This window comes from Sparus aurata, chromosome 10, assembly GCF_900880675.1.
Source record: "Sparus aurata chromosome 10, fSpaAur1.1, whole genome shotgun sequence".
NCBI classification, from domain to species: Eukaryota; Metazoa; Chordata; class Actinopteri; order Spariformes; family Sparidae; genus Sparus; species Sparus aurata.
This window is the reverse complement of record NC_044196.1, coordinates 17,307,648-17,329,763: the sequence shown is the minus strand read 5'-3', so window position 1 is coordinate 17,329,763 and position 22,116 is coordinate 17,307,648. Positions and strand designations below refer to the sequence as shown.

Sequence of the window (22,116 nt, the reverse complement as noted above, 5' to 3'; positions counted from 1 at the left end):
TTTATTCATCTTCAAAGGTGCAATCTGTTAGAATTCTTGTTTCCTGTCCGGACTGCTAGCTGCACTTCTAACAGAGCTAACTACCTAACCTGACGCTACAATTGATTAAATATGATAAAATCCTAGTTTTAAATTCAAATGCAAGATCATGATTGCTTAAAGGTGCAATATATAAGATTTGACCACCTCATAGATTCATACTCAGACAGGGGGCTGTGTATCACCAGAGTTACCGCTAAGTGCTGCTAACTGTTGCTGCCGTTAGCGAGTTAGCTCAGTTAGCTGAGGAGCTAACGGTCCGGACTGGGAGCTTGGGGACCAGGTGTTGGGGTTAACACCGTGAACACAGGAACTTGGATGAGTGGGGGCTAGCAGCTTTGCATGCTAACTTCAATAGACCTCTGCAACATAATACATAGACGTCATGATATCAAAACAGTTTCATCTCATTCTGTTGATAATTAAAAAAGTATTTTCAACTAAAACTGACACATTGCACCTTCAAATGTATTCCGCCTAGAGAAAGCAGATAACAGTGTATGTAGAGAAATGTCACCTTGAATGTTGGCAGATTAGAGACCTTTAAACAATAAATGGATCAAATGTTCTTCTTGTTGCAAAATGAGCAATCTTGGGAACTGTCAACTTGTAAACGCCCCATTGCAAAGAACACTACCTGTTTCACAAAAAAAAAGTCCTCCCTTACCACAGAAAGTGGGCGTCACCAAATTCAATAATCCCGCCCTCGCTTGAAAGAGTAGCAAGAGGACTTCTGCTTACCTGTCAGTTGTAGCGCTACCAAATTCATGTGAATTGGCTACTTGTTGGTGAGGCCCCTGCCCTGACAGGAGGGAGTATCTTGAGCTGTTTATAGTATTTGTAGAAGCATGGACAGCAAGGGGAGAAAAGTGGTGGTCTGTGACAATGGGACAGGGGTAAGTCAAACAGTCCAAAGTGTCTATATTTTACCCTAAAGCGGCATGACAGCAAATCAACAGCAGTGGTTACTGTCTTTCCTCTTTTTCAGTAGATATCAGATTGTATTCAAGGTGTTATCTGCCTGAGTTTCTGATGCAAATTTACACCAGCTGTGTTAGGAAAGTAAAGTTTGCTGGGTCGTGTGGTGGATAACATCTGAAGGGTGTGAGTCTGCAGCCTGATTCCACATCTGTCTGGACTTGTCACGCTGCCTCTGAAGTGCACACACTGCCATAAATGGTTGCAATGCTTTGAGCTGAGCAATAATTGGATGAAAAGAAGGAAGAGAGATTTAAGGGTACTTACATAATACTGTATTGTGACATGTAAATGTTGATAGCCACGCATTGCAGTCAAGATAAATGTGAATTAGGAAGTGTACCCTTAAGAACAAACTGGTTGTATCTTACCACTGCCTCTGCATCTGCATACCTCTGTAATGTGTTGCATCCCTCCAGGCTAAGGAATGTGTCTATGGTCACAAAGACAAGTTGAGACACTACAGTATGAGGTGTAGTCATGACAGGCGGAGGAGCAGATAGTCTGTAGTGACCTGCAGGCCATTTAAAAGCAGTGCAACAATATATTTAATTTCACAGTGGTGGCCAAATGAATTATGCTTTTAAAAATGTGACAACATTGCATTTGCTTTGTCTGACAAATAAGAGACAATCTGGTAAATGCATCGTGATAATACACTCTGTGGGCAGTTTTCCTGGATTAGTGTCGGATTAAACTCAATGCAACTGATTTACAAATGGAAATTATCCTTACAAAAGGCTTAGCGCTGGAGTGAAATCAGTGTGCATGCAGCATTGATTCAGGGCTATGCGAACAATCTCTCAGTTTCAGGTGACATATGAAAATGAGAACTGAATTCACAAACACACCCAGATCATATGTTCTCCTCTCACATCCCTCCACAGTTTGTCAAGTGTGGCTTCGCCGGGTCCAACTTCCCTGACCATATCTTCCCCGCCATGGTGGGTCGACCGATCATACGATCGACAACCAAAGTGGGCAACATAGAGATAAAGGTGAGGTTACATGGCGGATGGAATCAGCCTGGCAGCATTTGGGGGGTATAATCATGGACAATTCAACTGTATATAACACAAAAAATGTATAAACTTTCTCTTCTTTCATGTCCCCTCTGCATGTTTTTCCCATCCACTCTGCTGCAGAATGAGAATGAAATTAGCCATAAACATCTACCGCAGTAAACATACACATCAATGCAGCAGTAATATCAATCCAAAAACATTAAATATAATACTAAAACACTGACAGGCAAGTTCCAACACTGTCTATATGCTATCGTAATCTATTCAGTGCTGATGGGAATGACTGGTGAGTCTAGACTCACACTCTAAGTCCGGTTCAGCTCATTAAAAAGCTGACCTACCTCTTCTCCCCCGGCTCTTCTTGCCTCTCAGCTCACGTAAATCAAGGTGTCTTAGTGTCTTACACCGGTTAGCTTCCTAAGACACAGTTAAGTTTGCATACTCATGTAACCTAAGAATTATTCATACCGTGAACTGTGTAATCCTCACTAAGCTGCACACAGACATTTCAAGCTGCAGAGGGCAAAGGCGCAGCCCCAGAGGGTAAAAACGTAAAGGACATTTTATAATCACAAGCAGAGGCCAGTCAAGTAATTTAGAAGGCCGTCATGTATCCAAAATTGTCATCAAATGCTTAGTGAGATTTCTTAGTCTGGTTATTCTTTCATCATGTAGAATCGCTCAAAAGTATAAATGTCCCTTATCCCTTTAAAGTCGGCCTCTGCTCAGGCTGATTTCCTCCTGTTGTCTCCCATCAGGACCTGATGGTGGGTGAGGAGGCCAGCGAGTGTCGCTCCATGCTGGAGGTGGCCTACCCCATGGAGAATGGCATGGTGCGCTGTTGGGAAGACATGCTCCACCTGTGGGATCACACCTTCGGTCCCGATCGCCTGGACATCGACCCAAAAGAATGCAAGGTAGAGTGAGGCAGGGCAGCTGTCGCAGTGTATTTGTTGTTAAAGGCCATATTGAAAACATTAATATGTAGACAAATCATTTATTATTTAAAAGACGGTACAAACCCCCTTTTCCTTGAGAACATTATTATGATTGTAACAGCCAACAAGTATTGAATCATGACACGAGGTAGCTAGAATGGCACTAAGTAGAGTGCATACCTGCCAACAGTCTAATTTAATTCAGTGAAGCTTAGTCCAGTGTCAAATAAAACATATTTAAGTACCAGCCACCCAAAGAGACCTGAATTTTTAAAGATCATGATCTACAATATAATGAAATGTCTCTCGTGTTAGATTTTAAATTAGAAAGAATTCATCACCTTTTTTTGAAATCCATACCAGAAGTAAATTGGGTCTATTTTGGGACGAGACCCATCCCAAATCCAAGTTTTTTGAAAATCCGTTCAGTAGTTTTTGTGTAATCCTGCTGATGAATCAACCAACAGACATTGCAAAAACATACAAAGAATCATAAAACACTAAAGTGGACCTATTTGCAATGAATGATATATCAGTTTGTCCTGTATTCTAGCTTTATTCTCTCTTCGGCATTCAATCAGTTTGTTTTTCCTTCTCTAAGATCCTGCTGACTGAGCCGCCCATGAACCCCACCAAGAACCGGGAGAAGATCGCAGAGGTCATGTTTGAGAAGTACCAGTTCCACGGCATTTACGTTGCGATTCAGGCTGTGCTCACTCTGTATGCTCAGGGTAAGACGTCAAAACTCTTGGAAAAATGAACTGACCGCGAGGATGGATTCACTGATTAGAAATGTTTGGAAATTGTCCTTGTCTGACAGGTCTTCTGACTGGTGTGGTCGTCGACTCGGGGGATGGTGTCACCCACATATGTCCGGTGTACGAGGGCTTTTCTTTACCCCACCTCACACGCAGGTTGGATATCGCAGGACGTGACATCACACGCTACCTCATTAAGGTGAGCCATGGGAAAGGATGTCTATAAGACGAGCAGAGAAAACACAACTTGTCCGAGTCAAATTTGACCCAAAAAATGTAACGTGTCACCTTTTGCATTCCCACCATCAGCTCCTGCTTCTCCGCGGTTACGCCTTCAACCACACGGCCGACTTTGAGACTGTTCGTATGTTGAAGGAGAAGCTCTGCTACGTGGGATACAACATCGAGCAGGAGCAGCGCCTGGCCACGGAGACCACCTACCTGGTGGAGTCATTCACAGTATGTTACAGAACAATTTAAGTAGTTTAGTTTAGTTTAGTTTAAAGCAGCGTCAAGGGAATCACATTTTTGTTGATTCTGGCGGCCCCTGTGGACAAGAGTGGAACCAGCACCACTGCTTCCTGTATTAACGATCTTGATCTGGATAGGGTGGAAGAAAAGCAGTGCATAACCAATAGTAAATTTTCTTTTTAAACACAGCTATTAGCAGGATGCACAGCTACTGTATGAGGTAACGTATATATTTGTGGCTATATAGGTCCTGTTGAGGTAGAAGTACTGAATTTAAACAGTCGAAAGTTTCTTGTAATACATTTAAAGGAAAGGTTTGACATTGTGGGAAATATGTGCCTGTATGCTTTCATTTCCAAGAGTTAGCAGAGAAGATTGGTACGGCTCTTGTATGTGCGTGTGGAAAATATGAAGCTCCAGCCAGCAGCCTATTAGCTTAGCTTAGCATAAAGACTGGAAACAGGAGGAAACAGCTTACCTGGCGCTTAAGGTGAAATATCCACTCAAATAAGCGCTCAAAAAAAAGTTATACCATGTTCACTCAGTGTAAAATAACAATGTGTGGATTAACATGTTAAATGGTTTAAGCTAAGCTAACATAACTGGCCGCTAGCTCCAGCTTAATTTTTGATTAGTGTGCAAACATGAGAGGATTGTCAGTGGTGTTATTATGGATCTTTCTCGACAAGACCCGCCCTCCTCTGCCTCTGATTGGTTGCCTTCATTGGTTGGATAGGTTAGGTTAAGGCATGAGGAGTGAGAGTGGTCAGGGTTAGCGGTGATATACAGGCAGCGGAGGGTGGGTCTTAGCAAGGAAAGCAATGGGATTCATCTCTTGTTGCACTGTCAGCAAGAAAATGAATAGGCGTGTATCCTCAAACATCAAACTGTTCACTTATTGTCATTTGTAGAATTTGAAATATCAGACTCTGATGCCTCCCACTTTTTGTGTCAGTGAAGCCCATGCAGAAGACTTCAACCCAAATATTTGAGAGACGCAACATTCATATAAAACATTTTGTTGTTGTGTAGATACATCTAGAATACATAATGTCACTGCCTGAGTGCAGCACTGTATGAAATACCAAAGCAGGGACTGTGTAACACCATGAAGTTGAGATTTTTCTTATCTGGTTCCTTTCTGCGGTGTAGCTCCCCGACGGCCGGCAAGTGAGGGTGGGTGGAGAGAGGTTCGGGGCCCCTGAAGCTCTCTTCCAGCCTCATCTCATCAATGTGGAGGGAGCGGGAGTGGCTGAGCTGCTGTTTAACACCATCCAGGCTGCAGACATTGACCTCAGGTCTGAGTCTCCTCACTGCTGTCTGTACTTTTACCCCACAGCTACTGTATTAACATAAAACCTACAATGTTTTTTTATTTATCCAGCAAGATGTGAGACTAACAAAACATGCTAATTTCCAATCTTTCTTCTGATTTTTTTTCTGAGCAGGGCAGACTTCTATAAGCACATTGTTCTGTCAGGAGGGACCACCATGTACCCCGGCCTTCCATCCAGACTAGAGCGAGAGATCAAGCAGCTCTACCTGGAGAGGGTGCTGGACGGAGACACTCAGAAACTCTCAGTAAGGACTTCAAATGTCTAAATCAACACTTTTAAACAGTACTATGATATTAAATGCAGTGTTATACAACTGTTTACACTCTGTAATACCTTTCTATTAAAATCCAGAAGGTCACAACAACACAATATTGTTCACAACATGCATTTTCCATTAAATTATTATGTGTAATGTAGCCTTGATATAATAGCTAAAAATAACTAATAGTAATTAATTTGACAAAACAGTCTAAGCCCAAGGTCCAGTTACATAACTCACTTCACATTCTGGAGCTTTACACAACCTTCATCATTAGCTTGACGGTTAATACTATGTTAAAAACACATTTTAGCAGTGGTATAGTATGTCGAACAACATTTAAAGGTCTATTTTTTCCATTTACTTCGTATTTAACAAATGATCATGGGAAAAAACAACGAAAAACAAACAAGACGCACCCAAAAATCCAAAACCCTCCAACTGAACACTTATTTTTAGTGCCTGTTTCTTTAAGGCCCCCCTCCTGTAATGCTCAGTCTGCTCTGATTGGTCGGCTATCACAAGCCTGAGCAGACATGCCCACCATGTTCTCTCATCAAATCTTGCAGTGTTTTTTGCAACCATGGCTGTGCGGAGGGCGGGACAATATAGTTGTGACATCAGAAACCTTAAAAAAGCCCTGACGGCTCGTTTGTAGGGAAAGTTTCTAAGTACAGGCTGTTTTCACACATTAATTCCTGGTTAAGCGTTTTGATATGTTTATATAGCACCTAGACTTGTTTTGTCATAAAAAAAGAAATGCAAATCTAATGTTCTACGATATGTGACCTTTAACTGGATAATTATGATGATTATTACAAGAGATGTCAAGAGGGAGAGAAGTATGTACATCTGAACACTGTGTTTCAATGCCCACTCCTCTCTTTGTTCTTCGCTTGTGTAGAAGTTTAAGATCCGCATCGAGGACCCTCCCAGGCGCAAACACTTGGTGTTCCTCGGCGGAGCGGTGCTGGCCAACATCATGAAAGACAAGGACTCCTTCTGGCTGAGCAAGGCGGAGTATGATGAAAAAGGTCTGGGAGTGCTGCAGAAACTGGGAGGTGGAGTCAGATAAAAGGAAAAACAACGTCACCCAAACGTTTCAGTGTTTATGTCAACTCCTCACCTCTCGTAGCCTGGCATCAGAGTTTGTCATTCACGGAAAATGGCGTTCTTTCATTTCTGTATTGCTAGGACAATGAATCAAAAAACTATTTCTTGTTCCAGCTTCTCAAATGTGAAGATTTGCTGCTTTTCTTCTGTTAATATTAATGGGACATCTTTGGGTTTTGGATTCATTTGGACATAATATGCGATTTCAAAGTATATTTTTTGCTATTTTCTGACATTTTGTTGACTAAACATTTATGTGATTCATTCATTTTTGTCAAAAGTTATTGATAGTTGTAGCCTAAAGGTGAAAGTGAAAGTAAAAGGTGAGCGGATACAAAGAGAATGTGATGTCAAAATACACTGACGGATGTAAAAGTGAAATGTTTAAAGTGATCATAAATCTGTCAAACTAGACTTCAGAAGCAAAGCAGTTTTCTATCTCTATTTAACGGAAATTTCTCTCTCATATACATATACATATATATATATATATATATATAGCTCCAGTCATGATGTCAGGCCAAATCATTAACACAAAAATTGTTGAAAAAACGCTCTATGTAATAATGTGCATGGTTTACAGCCTTCTCACATTTTTTCACCAATTGTTTTCTAAATCTACAAATTTAGGCTTTAAATAGATCTTATCAAACATGCTAATTAAGTCTTGGTCAAAGTGAGCAGGGCTGTCTTAAAGGAAATGTTCACCCACAACTGAAAATGTAGTCATTGTGTACTCATCCTCATGTCAGTGGAAAGTCAGGTGAAGTTTCTCAGCCCACAAAACGTTTCTGGAGCTTCACAGCAAAACAGTGATGCAGTATTCTTCCTCAGCAGTAGGACTTGTTTTAAAGCGCAAAAAAAACAACTGGAAAAAATTTATAAAAACATCTAAATACAGCTGGTTCATTGTAATCATTGTCTCTGGAAGGCTCAGTATCCCAAACTGATTTGAAAAGATGTTTTTCACACATTTGAAAAGCAGAAAATCTTAACTGTACCTGCTAAGCTAAAGCGTTAGCACACACTTTGGCATATCTGAGGTTATTGCATGAGCATCAAGGGTGTAAATAACATATGTTCACATCAGTTTGGGATCTTGGGGCTTTTAGAGACTTGGATTAAGCCTAACAAGTTGTATAAAGACATTTTATGTTTTCATTCAGTTGTTTTTTTTACATCTTAAAAACAAGTCCCTATCTACTTCAGTTGTTCAGGAGAACGCTGCAACACAATTTTGCTGTGAAGGTCCAGAAATGTTTTGTGCACTACGAAACTTCCCTTGACTATCCACCAGCATGGCGGTGACCAGATAACGACTGAACATTCATTTTTGGGTGAACTGTTCCTTTAATATCACAAATACCAGAAATATAAAAACCTGTCAAGACGTCAATATTGGAAACCACAAACCTTGACTAATGAACACATTTGAGGACAGTTTGAAGGCAGGAATAAAATGGAGTTGTTATTTGCTGCCCTCTGGTGGTCAACTCTGTTCAAAGGCGTCCAATCACAACATGCACATGACACCGGCCTTACCGAAAACACTGTGGACAGATATTGCAATCTTTTTTATTGCGATACTGAATTACCTGACAGGATACAGTAATGTGTTTTTACACTGAAAAAAGAAAAATAGTGAGCTCTCACAATGAACACATGCTTCACGCACACGCACGCACACACAGCACATTCGCAGAACCTTCACGATAAAATGAAAAAAAAAAAAAAAGCATGCAATTATGTCCAGAGCACATCCTCGTCCCTCGAGAGTGAACCTCCTCGGCCGATTTTAAAAACTCCGGATGCGTCGGAAAAATCCATACTTAGGTTTGATATCTACCCAACAAATTGAACAATTAAAAGTTAGTTGTTTTTTTTGTTTTTTTTTTAAATACACAACATGATAACTGGTAATGACACTGAGTTTGAACAGTCAGTTGGTGGCGATGACTTGCAGCAGGAGTCACCCGAAAGCTGGTGACTTTTGTACATTTACATTCAACCAGTCACCGTGAGGTCCTGGTTCGTTGGTTTGCGACTGTCCTCTCGGTCCAGGTCGTAAAACGCAGTGTTGTCAGTACAGTACGGCCAAGAGAAGCAGCTGAACTGAAAAGCGGCGAGGGGTTGTGATGGGATTAAAGTCTGACACGGCAACAAAAAAAAAACAAAAAAAAAAAAAAAGAAAGAAAGAAAAAAAAAAGATTTTTAATACATTCGCAAGTCATTCAGTAAATCTGTTGCAGGTCGTCTCGGTGCGTCGATGTGATGTTGTTTTTGTCTCTTTCTTTCTTTTTTTTTTTTCTCACGCGGTTTTAAAAAACAGAGAGCTGATGCTTTTCTATCACTTCCCTCCTACTCGCTCATTACTCCACCTGCCAAAAAACACTTAATAGAATACGCGAGCAGGGAGGAGAGTCTGTGCTTTTTTTCTCACGAAAGCAAAAAATAAAATTGTCTCTGTGGGTGATTCTAAAAATAAATTGAAAGCCTCTCTCGAGCTTTTAAACCTGATTTTCTTTCAAAGTAAACACAAAATGGCCTCTCTTTATCTGTTTTTTTGTCACTTTGGTATTGAGGTTTGGTCTTGGCTATAACACATCTCACCTTTTTTTCAAACTGTATTCCAAAGGGGGGGGGGGCACAGAAAAGGTTCCCCTCCATCCGAAGATCTGCAGACTTTTACACATAAAAGTGAAGCAATAAAACATCCAAGTGTCTTTTTTAGATTGAGCCCAGAACTATACTGTGAAAGGGTTACATCACCGCGGCGGACAATTTGCCTTCTCGTGTGCGTACAGGAAGTGATTTTGTTTCCAGGCAACAGTAGTCTCACAGAATTTGTCTTTGGATTTGAGCCTCCTCACGTTTGAATGATGTAATCCCCTCATGGCATAACTCTGGGCTCGTGTTTCAAATAACAACCAAATCCATTAATTACACATTTTTCCATGTCACAAAATAGTACACTCCTTTACACCAGCGGCCACACTGAGTGGTACATAGTACAACTTTTGGCAACAGTCCCTATGTTGGTCCTGCTCTGCTCTGCATGTTGGTCCGTTCAGGGAAGAGTTTACCGCTTAAGGTCTGCTCCTAGTCTGGAGAAGGGCTGAAGTTTGTCACAACGAGTCCTGACCCACGACGAGACACAACACACCGCCGGAGAGAAAGAGACAGAACAAGAGAGAGAAAGAGAAAGCGAGAGCAGCCATCCATCTCCTCCTCCTCCTCCTCCTCCTCCCTCCTCCCTCCTCCCTCCTTTTCCTCCATGCCTCCCACTCACTCCTCACACACCGACTCGCTCAGGTCCACGGCGCCACCTCTGGTGAGCCGCCGCATCTTGCTGAAGTCGTGGTCGGTCCTCAGGTAGGAGAGCGAGGGGCCTCCCTCGCTGTGGCTGGCCAGGTCCTGGGGCTGGGCCTGGGGCGGCAGGGCCCTCATCTCGCCGCCGCTGCGCCAGTATAAGGTGTATTGCTGCGGGTCGGACACTCCGAAGGTGGAGGCGCACAGCTGCGCCAGGGCCTGGCTGGTCTCCCCGGCTCTCCACTGCAACGTCCGCACAGCGCTCCGCTCCCCGTCCTGGAACAGTATCCGAACGCACCTCTGGAGGGAGGGAGGGAGGGAGGGGGAGAAGAGATAGAGAGGGAAAAAAAAAAGAGTGAGTATGTACTGTATTCATGCAAAACAGAGGTCAAGAGGCTTATGGAGTGAGGGCAAAAGAGGGGGAGGACAGAGAGTGATGGAGCCAGAGGAGGAGTGAGAGCTGAGCAAACACACAGGGCTGACGGATAATCCACTACAACATACGAGCCAAACTGATGATCATGAAAAGAAATTCTCCCCTGAAAACAAAAGCCTCTGCTTCCCACACACACACACACAGACACAACCAGCGGGGTCCAAGAGCTTTATACGAAAACCATCCCCGTGAAAATTGCTCTTTTTTTTCCTTTCTTGGCTGCACGTTACAGCTTCATTGAAAAAACTCCCGGCGTTAATCCACCAGAGAACGTACACGTCCAGACCGATCGGAGAGGCTCCACGAAGCTCGCTCTACCTGTGGTGCCCTGCTGAAGTTCTCTCCCTCTGCACTTCAACCCAAAACACAAACTTTCTCTGACATTTTCCAACAGAACTAAAAAAAAAAAAAAAAAAAAGGCGATCAAACCACACAAACTAAGCGACTCGGCCGCAAACAATTGCCACTCTTCAAACACTTACCGGCAATTGTGCCGTACCTCAGCTATTACATAATGTCAGATCCAGCCACCTACAGACGCCCTCACAACTCTCTTTTAAAACACACACACAGTGAGAAAAAAAAACATACTGAACATAATCCTTTTAACCAAACATCCTAAATCTTGAGGAGAACCAGAGTCCCCTTCTGTGCCACACACACACACACACACACACACACACACACACACACACACAGACTACCTGTCAACACACTCACCAAATAAGTGGCCAAATTTGCTCTAATGGAAAAAAACAAAAAAGAAACCACACAGCAGCATTTCCAATCAACAGGTCTGCCATCAGCAAAACTTACAGAGTCACTGAGCTCCTCGCTGTCCGTGTGCATATTGTGTTTGCCTGCTTCGATGGGTAGATGCAGCTCAATAAATTTCATGTTATCTGACCGCCCACTTCTTCATAGCACTTGGCTCACTGATCCCCGCCTGTGTCAGTGGAAAATCTGGCTGCCGGGTGAGTTAGATCGGCTATTTGAAGCCAGGAGAGGCACCACGTGACGAGACAGAAACGTTGTGGATGACAATGCCTTTTTTTTTTTTTTTTTTCCTCCTTCTCCTCCGTGGCATCTGGTGGACCCGTCCATACCAATCTGGGGCCGGGAGGAGTGATAACAGGAGAGTGTAGGTAAAAAGTCGGCGCGTTGCATTAGTGAATGCCCCGTCGTAAGCCGGCGGCCCCAGATCAAGGGATTACCTCTAAAAATGTCTAAAAACTAATCCCCTCAAATGAATTTGAAAACGTGTTTGCACGCGAGCGAGGGAAATCCAGGTGTGATGTCCCGCTCCCTCCGACTGTTTGATGGAAACCTTCACCTTTCGCGCGACCTCTACAAAATCTGAATTCTGTCCTCAGCTTCCAAACCAGCAGCAGTAAAACCTGAGATTAGTCAAATACAGGTCGTTGGGCTCGTTCTACCTCACCTGCCCGTCACAGATTATCTGACGTTGCTCACCATGCCGCAATTAATATAAAACCCGACCTCTTTTGACGGATTATCGCATCTGTTTGTGTTCTGTTGTGTTTTTAAGAAAAAAAAAAAAACTTGAAACAGGTTCACGTGTGATTTCGTCTGAGCATGGAAACAGTTTGTCGATGACTCCGAGTGTCTGTTTGCGTCGAGTTTAGGCTTGGGATGTCAAAAATGAATGTTTCAGACGGGTTGTCAGCTTTTAGACAAAGTTCTCTCAGGTAGGAAACACATTGAAAGAGTTTTTAAAATCTGCATCATCACATGTTTATACACCAAATCTCACAGATCAAAGATCCAGCTAGTTAAACCAGTGGTGAAAGAAGCAATTAAAACCCTTCTTGATTAAAAGTACTCTTGTGTAAATCTGCAAATAGTAAAAGATAGTCACATGTCAAGGTAACACTTTCATAATTAACTGGTGGATTTATAGTTAATTTAACTTTGGCTAATAGATATTTCACTGTAAACAAACAATTATTCCATTTATTAAACAGTTGCAACATTATGATAAACAACTTTTGAACAAATGGCTTATAAAGCATACTATTTTTTTAAATAATTGTAAACTAAAATCCAATCAACAATAGATGTGCCATTATTTAATTATGTTCGTTCTACAGTGTTACCAGAGTCAAGTTCAGGTCAGAAAAACAGCCCTTTTTCGGCTTTGTGGGCATTTTCCAGCTAATCCAAGAGGTTTTATTTTAATTAAATAGTTTATTAAGCTTAAAGGATTACTCCACCAATCCTACACATTTGAGTGTGTAACCAGGTCTTGGGGTTGTACTACTGCATATGTCAAATAAGTAGTATAAGACCTTCTGTGGCTTCCAGTGATGTAACTCATTGGCTATGTTGCATTGTGGGTAATGTAGGCACCAGGTTTTGAAAGAAGGAAGAACGCGCCCAGTTAAAAAGTTGATATGCCCAATTTCGTCATTAGTTTACAAACTCTCCATGATGAGTAAAGTGTTACCACTAGACTGCTTTTTAAAACCATCCAGCTACATTACCCACAATGCACCTTAACTACTGAGTGACATCACTAGAGGTAATTTATCAGATTACATGCAGCTTTTTCTGGAACCACAAAAGGATTTATACTACTTTTTTCCCATATGCAGTTGTACTCCCTGAGACCTTTAAAAACACTTTAATGTGAAAAAATGGTGGAGTTACCCTTTAAGAAGAAGGATTTTTTTCCAACCTATGAAGGAACACTACAAAAGATATTGAAAGTTAAAAAAGTCTGCACCAACAAGAGCTCTACTCTCCTGCAGAAAACACTGCACCTGAAACGCCTCATCACTAGTCCCGCCTTTAATTCTGTGACTTTGTGACATCACACTATGTCACCATGTCACATATTTGCAAAATTGTATGGCGAGTGTCTAGTTTGGAAAGCAGGAATTGATTTAGCACAACTGCTCTGTTGTTGTCAGTGGCACTGGCTCAGGCGTGAGTGAGCTGACCAATCAGAGGAGGCCGGGTATTCAGTAGGTGGGGGCCCTTAAAGAGACAGGAGCTAAAACAGAGCGTTTCAGACAACGCTGCGGAAGTATGAGAAAACTGATTTGTTGACTGTTTTTGAGCATTTAAGCATGTAAACCTGAAAATTTGCCTCCACATTCAGCGACCTGAATCCCATTTTGGGACCAAGCCGATTTTTTTAAGCGACTTTCTATCACTCTTCCCTTCCAGCGTCGCTTAACAAGAGACTATTTTTTCCCTTACAGCAACATAAAAAAGTACCATCCCTTAAATTGAATCATGAAGTTCACATGGCGCACTAGAGAATATCCTCGTACAACTGTTTCACTGCGTAATAAGTAGGAGTTCCTATTGTCTGCACGTCAATCATCACTTTCACACTGAGCTGCTGTGTGTGACAGCTACAGAGTGGATCACTGTACAAACCCACACACACTGTAACACTACTAGCGTCTCTGTTGTTGTACTACTACGATCACAACACGCGGCCTGCCTACCTGGCTCTGCATGCTCTCCTTCTGTCTCTGGGCCTCTCGGCTCCGCCTGCAGCTCCACTCCTTCAGCGCCTCCTGGGCCTCCGGTATCAGGCAGCCTGACATGGACTTCTCCTTGTCCAGGCTCTGGATCAGACACAGGCTGGCGTACACACTCGTCAGGTAGTAGCCACCTGCAGCACACAAACAAAAGTGTAGATTCTTCAGAATGGGAAAGATATAGACATCATCCACTTCCTCTCAGGCGATGGTGAGAGGTCCTTCACTGACGCTAGCTACCTCTTGGCTGGTAGCTGTAGCCATAACATTGTTATTGTTGTTGTTGTTCGCCTCTGTAGCCTGGCTGGAAGCAGCTTTCTGGCCTCCTTTTCTTCTACTTCAGTTACCGGCATCCAGCTTTGTGTTCAGGTCCCGGCATAGCAGATAAAATAATTCCAATATAAACCAGGAGTTATTTTAGACCAGGGGTTTTATGGAGGCCAATTTCTACTGTTAAAAAAATGAACAAGATGAAATTTAATCTTGATGAAACAAATTTTGCCATGGTGGCTTGTTCTTAAGTCAACACTTTTCTCATAATTATACTTTTTTATCTCATTACTTAAACATTTCAGCCCTTAATTATGAATTTTTTAACTCGTATTTTTGACTTTTTTATCTCCAACTGCTGTGTTCCCAATAATATTGACACTTTTTCTGATATTTGACTTTTTCTTATTATATCAGCTTTTTATCTCATTTTATCTCATCATCAATATTTAGCATGAGATTTTTTTATATATGTATAAAGAAGTAAAATAATGTATTTATTCCTATCAAGAAAATGAGTTTTTGTTTTGTTTTTATCAATGGCAGAAATGGGCCTCCATGAGGTTATGAAACGAGCTACTTTTCTTTTCTTTTTTTTAAGCAACAATAAAAAGTGATCAAAAATTGGCTCCTGACACTTACATTATGATTAACATAATCATTGCTAGCCTCCATGCACCCCAGAGAGCTTTCTACTTTTTAACCCCCCTTATGGGCGGCCCTGCAACTATTTAAGATTAACAGCTGAAATAATTTGTTAATTAACTTGTAGATGGACAGAAAATTAAAGAACAACTGCTCTGATAGTCTGAAAAGTCCTTTTTTTAAGTAAATAAATGCCAAAACTTCACTTCTCAAATGTGAATATTTGCAGGTTTTCTTAGTATTGTATGAAAAGAAAATCTTAATTGAAGATGTTAAGATGTTTTTTAGTTTATCTGATAAAACAAAAGTACTTATTTTATTTGTAAACTTGGGTTTTATGAAATTGTGATGGGCATTGGTGAATCCTTACTAAAACCAAACGATTGAAAAGCAGCTGGCTGTATAGCAACCTCTAAGGAAATAATTAATGAATTAATGAATTGCCTGCTGGTTTGTGAAGTCTACTGAATGAATGCTGGCGCTAGTACCGAATAAATCAGTGCTGGACTGATATGATAATCCTTTCAGTCTGTTATTGGTTTACCAAACTAAGCACAGCACAGCTCCTGAACGGCTAACATCTAGGTCGTACCCTCTCCTCCGAGCCAGGACGGCTCCAGCAGCTCCATCATGTACTCCACCTCGATCAGGATGTGTGGCCTGTTACACTCCACAATGACGTACGACAACGAGGGCAGGAAGTCGTCCCAGCTCACTTCCTGTCCTGAAAAAGAAAATAAGAGCAGAACAGAACAAGGGGTCAGCTATCGTATCCAAGTTTTTGACACAGGTCCCTGACAATTAGAAGTAAATTACTTGTGTGTTGTTGCAACGTATGGAGTCAAATCCTAGCACCAAGAGCTTAAATTCAGCCTGGAGTGAGTACCTCCCTAACTGTAAAATGATAATTAATATTAATTTGTACTGATATGACAATGTTTTAGTTTCCTGCCAGCAGCAGCAGCGACAGGTCGTGATGAAAAGCAGGCAGGTCGTGCCGCAGCTCACACACTTAAAGCATCTCTGAAGTGTGGCGCTTTTGAATTTGACAAGACACTGGCCTTTTACAGAGATTGTTGACCTTCAGTCCTTTCACAGAGAAGCTTTCAGGCGGCAATTACGGTTTGTGTAAAAAACATTGCAGCAGAAACATTTCAAAATGTTCTGCTTTTTGTTTTACCAACTCCCTCTGTGGAGTCAAGATGCTGGAATCAAATAAGGAATCATAAACTCCTAAAATCCAATATTAAAATCCGATGACATCATATTCAGTCTCACCATATAAGGAGCCCATGGCCTTCTGGACACACTTGCACACTTGCAGCAGCAGCAGCACCTTGTCGATGGGCGAGTGCGTCCTCTGCATCAGGACCAGCTTCTGCTTCACCCTCTCCACCTCGCGGCTGTCGGGAACCCCTGTCCGCACGCCGAGGCGCTCCATGGCGGCGTCCCCCTTCAGGCGGAGCAGGTTCTGGGTGAGGCACTGGCTGCTGCCGTCCTGACTGTGCAGCTCGACCAGAGCTTTGTCAAGCTGGGACCTCAGAGGCCGGAGCACACAGGAGAACATGGCTCGCTCCAGCGCCAGGGCTGAGAACAGGAACAGAGCGAAGGGTTTTGCATTTGGGAGACTTAAACACAGAATTGTTGCCTTTTATTTATTTCAACATCTGCAAGTATGGAGCCGTGTCTACATATCTAGAGGCCCTGGCAACAGGCCCAGATCATCGCTTATCGTCACAGTGGAATTATTGAGGTGAAGGAAGTGTCAAAAAATAAAAAAGTGGAATTGATCTTCCAATTGTAGATAATGTTTGAATAAATAACAAAGATTTAGAATAGATTCATTTGATTAATTTGTTACCGCATACGACCCAGTTAAATTATTCATTCAGTAGGGGTGCAAAGCAAGTACTTGTTTTTAAAACCTCGACTTAAGCTCCCTGTAAAACAATACTGAACACAGATATGCTTATATAATACCTCCAGCAGATGAAGGTCCATGTTTACACTGTGGTGTTTTGTTAAACATTGTTCATTTAGGGAATAGGCCATGTACGCACCCAATTAGCAGAAATTATAAGTGTTAAAGCTAAAAATGAACACAAACACCCTCAAGACAGATTAGATAATGAAAGACCCACCAGGCTCTGATATTGAGGTCTAGCTAGTAGTGCAACTTTCCAATTAAATTAGCACAATGGTAAGGTGAAGTCCTGCTTACACCAGGAAGTGGGAGAAAAAGGGTTTCCTCGTGCCTTGTTTTGGGAAAGGAAAGCTCTGGGACGCAGTTTCATCTCACAGAGCTTTTTTTGAAAAACTAAGTAACAACACATTTGCTTGTACACGGTCTGGTACATGCTAGCATTAGCCACAACAGTTTTGTGTCTGGCTGTGTGTGAGTTAAAAGCTAGCTGGTGTCAGTCAAAAGGTGGCAAGATATCAGTGAACTGTCAGTTAAAAGTCAGCTAGCAGTCACCTAAATGTCATTTTAAAGTAAGCTAACAATCAGCTAAATGTTAGTTTGATGTCAACTGTCCGTTAAGTGTCAGCTAGATGTCAGCCAGCTGTCTGTTACAACAGATGTACACAAATTGTATATACATATGTATATATATATATATATATATATATATATATATATATATATATACATACCATTCACTTTCATCTGTGAACCATTCCTGTTTATAGCAGGAATGGTTCACAGCAGTTTATAGTTTTATAGCAGTTTATAGTTTGGAGGAGCAGGGTTATATAAAAGTGTTGTGTAGCTTAGCTCAGCTAAATTTAGCCTCCTCTGTTAAGGACTCTCTGCCTCTTTGTTCCTTTGAAGATCAGTACAGTAAAGATGACTAAAGATGAAATTCGCCAGTTAGTGTTTACCAAAGTTGAACACAAGATGAAGGATTCACTTGGATTTTTGCATTAGCATATTTATTTGTACTGGCTAAGAAATAGGCTAGGTAGGGTTTGAGTGTAGCCAACCTCCCTGTAAAGTTGCAGATTGATGTTTCCAAATTTCTGTTTGTAAACAAATTAAACGAGGCGATAAAATCTGTTAATTGGTGAGTCATTATGGATGCTGATCCAGGTTTACTATCCCCCCCCCCCCCCCCGTTTGCCATCTATGCTAGGCTAAGCTAACTGACTCTTTTTTTCTTCCGGAAAGCCGTACACACAGAAAAGACAACGTCATCGATCATATCACAGAAAGCAAATAACACAAATGACACACTACTCCTTTAAAATCCCTTTTCATACTGTGAGAAATGCACCGTCATCAACACAACACTAGGCTTTTTTCTTTTTTCCCCACAGTGCCTGCAAAGCAAAAAACCACTCTGGAGAGACACAGGTTTCTTGTTTTTAGCCTGACAACAGAGATATGTAATACACAAACTCGTGGACATGTTACACATGCGTGCCTGCTCTCACGCGTGAAAAACACACACACTCGCAGTGATTCTCCTGCAGTCAGTGGGCAGCGGGTAACAAATCTCCAGTGCATGCTGTTTTCCACTCATCATCAATATCCTCCTCTCCCTCCTCTCCATCCTTCATGCATCCCTCCTGTCCTGTTTAATCTCCCAGCATCTCCCCAATCTACCTTACTATATCATCCCCCCTTGTGATTAATCATTCACGCCCTCCGTCTCTGTTTCTCTGCCTCCCTCTCCTCACCCCTCCCAGCAATCCGTCTCTTTTTTACCAGCTCTGGAGAGTAACCGATTACATGTAATGCCATTACAGCCTCGGGAGTCACCAGCCACTCTCGCTATTCACTCACAGATCTGTAACTGATTACATTTTTCAAAGTATCCTGCCTATTTCCATCCCTCCCTCCCACCCTCCCCTGAATCGTGCTGCTCTTGGAGTGTGCGTGGGACTGTGATATCTTTTTATGATAAACGAGGGGGAGAAAAAAAAAAAAATGCAAATGCCTCCCACCGACGCAATTCGAGATAAATCAGAATCAGAGCCCAGGAAAGGAAAGGACGGGGAGAGGAAGGAAGGCAGCGGCCGAGCGCTCCCCCCCCCACCGAAGCCTCTGCACTGCCAGGCAACACATCCATCATCACACATTTACACACACCTGCAAAACACACACACACACACACACACACACTCGTACACAAAGGAGTCCAAAAAAGGGAAAAAAAAAAACCTACGCACAGGGCCATGTCAAAAGATCTAACTAGAATCCTTCCAAAGTAACACCCGGCGATGTCTTTACAATAATCACACTGACGGTGATGGATGTGGACGCAGGCGCGACGGGCAGGGCTTTTCCTAATGCTGTTTTCTAAATACAAGAGACAATATGAGCTCTAGTGAATGAGGCTCTACCCCCCCCACGCAAACTACTTTGTGTTGACAGTGCCTTTCACTAGAGCCTGGGCAGCCCACCATTTATCAGAAAAGGCTGTCTGTTTCCATAGACCTGCATCCTCTGGCACTGTGCTCTATTGAATCAGTGTTTTCCAATAGTACCATTTCTTTTCTTTTTTTTTCCAGATTTCTCTCCGCTCCAGTCCCCCTGCTGCCATCACAGTCTCCTCGCTGTGATCCGATGAACTAATCACGCCTGATACCAGAAATCCAAAAAAATGTAGTCCAGCACACTCCAGCTGAATTCAATTAAATAATTTACTTTTTCTTTGCCAATTAAATCAACAGGATTTATTACTTTTTATGCGTGTAATATCAGAGTGGAACTGTGTTTTCTTACTTCATACTTTATAAGAGGTTAATGAGCTGTAGCTAATGTAGCTATGATTTTGAAAAAGCTGAGAAGTGCTTGGAAAAATGTGTTTTTCTGTTATGTTTGTCCAGGTTTCGGGTAATCTGACTTAAAATCTGTCTATCTTAAAGTTCTGCCATATTGTTTTGAACCAAGCAACAACAAATGAAGCCAACGTGGAAGTACCCAAAAAAATGCAGTTCCTTGAATGGCCACTTGAGGCTGGCTCCAAAAACGCCAAAATGTTTACAGCATGGTATCAAAAACAGTTTCGGTCTCTTTCGCTAATTTCCCCGTTCATGACAAATGTACAGGGATGGATTTTTATATAACTCACTTGTTTTAAAGTTGTATTAAGGCTTACAGTTCGATGTGGATGCTTTGAGTGACAGCTAGCCGTTCGTGGTTCAAGTCACAGATCTTAACCTCCTATTCGGATAACTTTTAATGCCAATATTGGACATTGTTGCGCAATTAATTAGATTAACAGACTGGAGCAGAGGGATATATTGTTTTTGACTGCTGAGCAGCCATGTGGCAGAGCATGGAGCTACTGGAGGAATAAACACCTGGAGTCGTGGAGAGCGCACTGTTTGTTTGTTTTTTAACTTTGGGGATTAAAAAAATTGGTTTATTTAGCTGTAATACTCTGTTAATCACTTTAATTGCCTATATTTTTACTGCTGAATGGAAGGGGAATATACTCTACTTCATGAATGAACAAGGAGGAGATGAGAAAACCAAAAAATGCTGCAGAGTAACAGAAAGAAACTGAGAATATGGTGAGTGCTGATTTTAGTCAGAAGCCAAACTGAACACAAACACACACACTCTCTGTGCCTGCTGTTGCTTGCCATATTGCAGCTAATGTCGACTCGCTTCAGCTCCCCACCTCTCTGGGCATCTTTGATTTGCCGGGAGGTACATCGAGTCAGGTACTGTTGAGATGTCTGCAGCTGCATCCACCTATTTTGAGCTTCACACTAGCTCTTGAGAAACCTGACAGGGAGGCGGATAAACCAATCAGATTGTTCGAGGCCTGAGGCTTGATGGCAGGTGATCTCTCGACCCGTAGTTACTCATAGCTCCCTTCTCTGCATTGTTCCACAGGGATTTTTATGTAAATCTGCCCAAACGTATAAATCCTCCATCATACAGGACTCATTTATTATTTATACATGGGCGTACAAGGACCAGGCTGTAAAATCCCTTTGGCTGGTGCATATCATCAAAACTGTCTTTGACTTTTTTTTTTTATCCTGGTCTTCAGTGAAAGTAAAAGATTTTCCTTCGAGATCATAGCCGCTGCACTGAAGGTAAGTGTTAAAACTCTCCATCCTGATCAATTGAGATAAGATACGGTTTCAAAGATACAGTAAGTTATGCTGGAGGTGAATGTAAGTGGTTCAATTAAAAACCTCAGTGATAGCCAGTTTGTCAAGGTCAGTGAGACTGGTAGGCAGGGAACACAAAAAATGCATTAATCCACTTTTGCTACTAAATGAAAAAAGTTAAAAAAAAAAAACTGACTTATGTTCTCTTCCTGTGAAAGCACTCAGTGGTCAACAGTGTCAGACTAGGTGTGAATATTGTTGAAAAGAAACTCTTAAATCCGTTAAAATGGTAGCGAGATTATAAAAAAATAAAAGTGTTTGTGATGTGAAGTGTAAGTTTAAAGGTACTTTCTAACAGGAGATACTTTTTGTGGGGTTTATAAGGGCTAATTGATGGCTATATCAATGTTTTTAAAATAATTTGTTTACACTTTATAAACCAGTAATCTTTTTAATTTGTCAGAGTTCTCCATAAGTGGACAGTTCAGGTTTTTCTGAAGAACAGCTGCAGAGCATTTTGATCAATGGATACTGATAAAGCTAGTATAACATCTTAAAACCCTTTTCTACATATCATGATGTCCCTTTAAGCATAAAATGTACTTGTATATGGCCAATATTGGCAGATTGTTGTAATTATTGTTTCAGCAAATATGATTCAATCATTGTGCAATAAGACAACTTGGAATTTTCTTGAATATGTGTTGGAAAGTGTCAATTCAGCAGACAAATGTCATGTGGCGGCCATTTTCCTCTGACATCACGCTAAGGCTAAGCTTGAATTCTGAAGTAGCGTTAGAAAGTTAGAAGACCTATAAACAAAGGGCATCTGACAAATTGTGAGGATTTTACCACTTCCTGATTTATCAGCACCTGAATAGATGAAGGATGGTTAAAATCTGGAGGGACATTGGGCTGTATTTCAAGTAAAACAACATTTTTTCAACC

General features: G+C 41.7%; 2 protein-coding genes across 2 annotated transcripts in view; one reads left to right on the top strand and one right to left on the bottom strand.

The window, feature by feature from the left end:
- The first annotated feature begins 771 nt into the window (after nucleotides 1-771).
- Nucleotides 772-7,332, top strand: LOC115589913 (actin-related protein 2). The gene is made up of 9 exons (XM_030431066.1): nucleotides 772-935; nucleotides 1,905-2,015; nucleotides 2,801-2,959; nucleotides 3,582-3,711; nucleotides 3,801-3,937; nucleotides 4,048-4,197; nucleotides 5,362-5,507; nucleotides 5,658-5,790; nucleotides 6,710-7,332. The coding sequence occupies exons 1-9, from the start codon at nucleotides 888-890 to the stop codon at nucleotides 6,878-6,880; spliced, it is 1,185 nt and encodes a 394-aa protein (XP_030286926.1). The 5' UTR covers nucleotides 772-887; the 3' UTR covers nucleotides 6,881-7,332.
- Nucleotides 7,333-8,473: 1,141 nt separating this feature from the next.
- Nucleotides 8,474-22,116, bottom strand: part of rin1b (Ras and Rab interactor 1b) — a 39,340-nt gene continuing 25,697 nt past the window's right edge. Inside the window, exons 9-12 of the mRNA XM_030431065.1 lie at nucleotides 16,372-16,680; nucleotides 15,686-15,817; nucleotides 14,143-14,312; nucleotides 8,474-10,527 (exon numbers count right to left, since the gene is read on the bottom strand). Coding sequence (XP_030286925.1) covers nucleotides 10,204-10,527; nucleotides 14,143-14,312; nucleotides 15,686-15,817; nucleotides 16,372-16,680 — 935 coding nt within the window. The 3' untranslated portion in view covers nucleotides 8,474-10,203. The remainder of the gene's footprint in view (nucleotides 10,528-14,142; nucleotides 14,313-15,685; nucleotides 15,818-16,371; nucleotides 16,681-22,116) is intronic.

Coding starts and splice junctions, on each gene's coding strand:
- LOC115589913 (XM_030431066.1), top strand. CDS start 888: ATGGACAGCAAGGGGAGAAAAGTGGTGGTCTGTGACAATGGGACAGGG. Junction 2,016..2,800: donor TGGGCAACATAGAGATAAAG/GTGAGGTTACAT, acceptor GTCTCCCATCAG/GACCTGATGGTGGGTGAGGA. Junction 2,960..3,581: donor TCGACCCAAAAGAATGCAAG/GTAGAGTGAGGC, acceptor TCCTTCTCTAAG/ATCCTGCTGACTGAGCCGCC.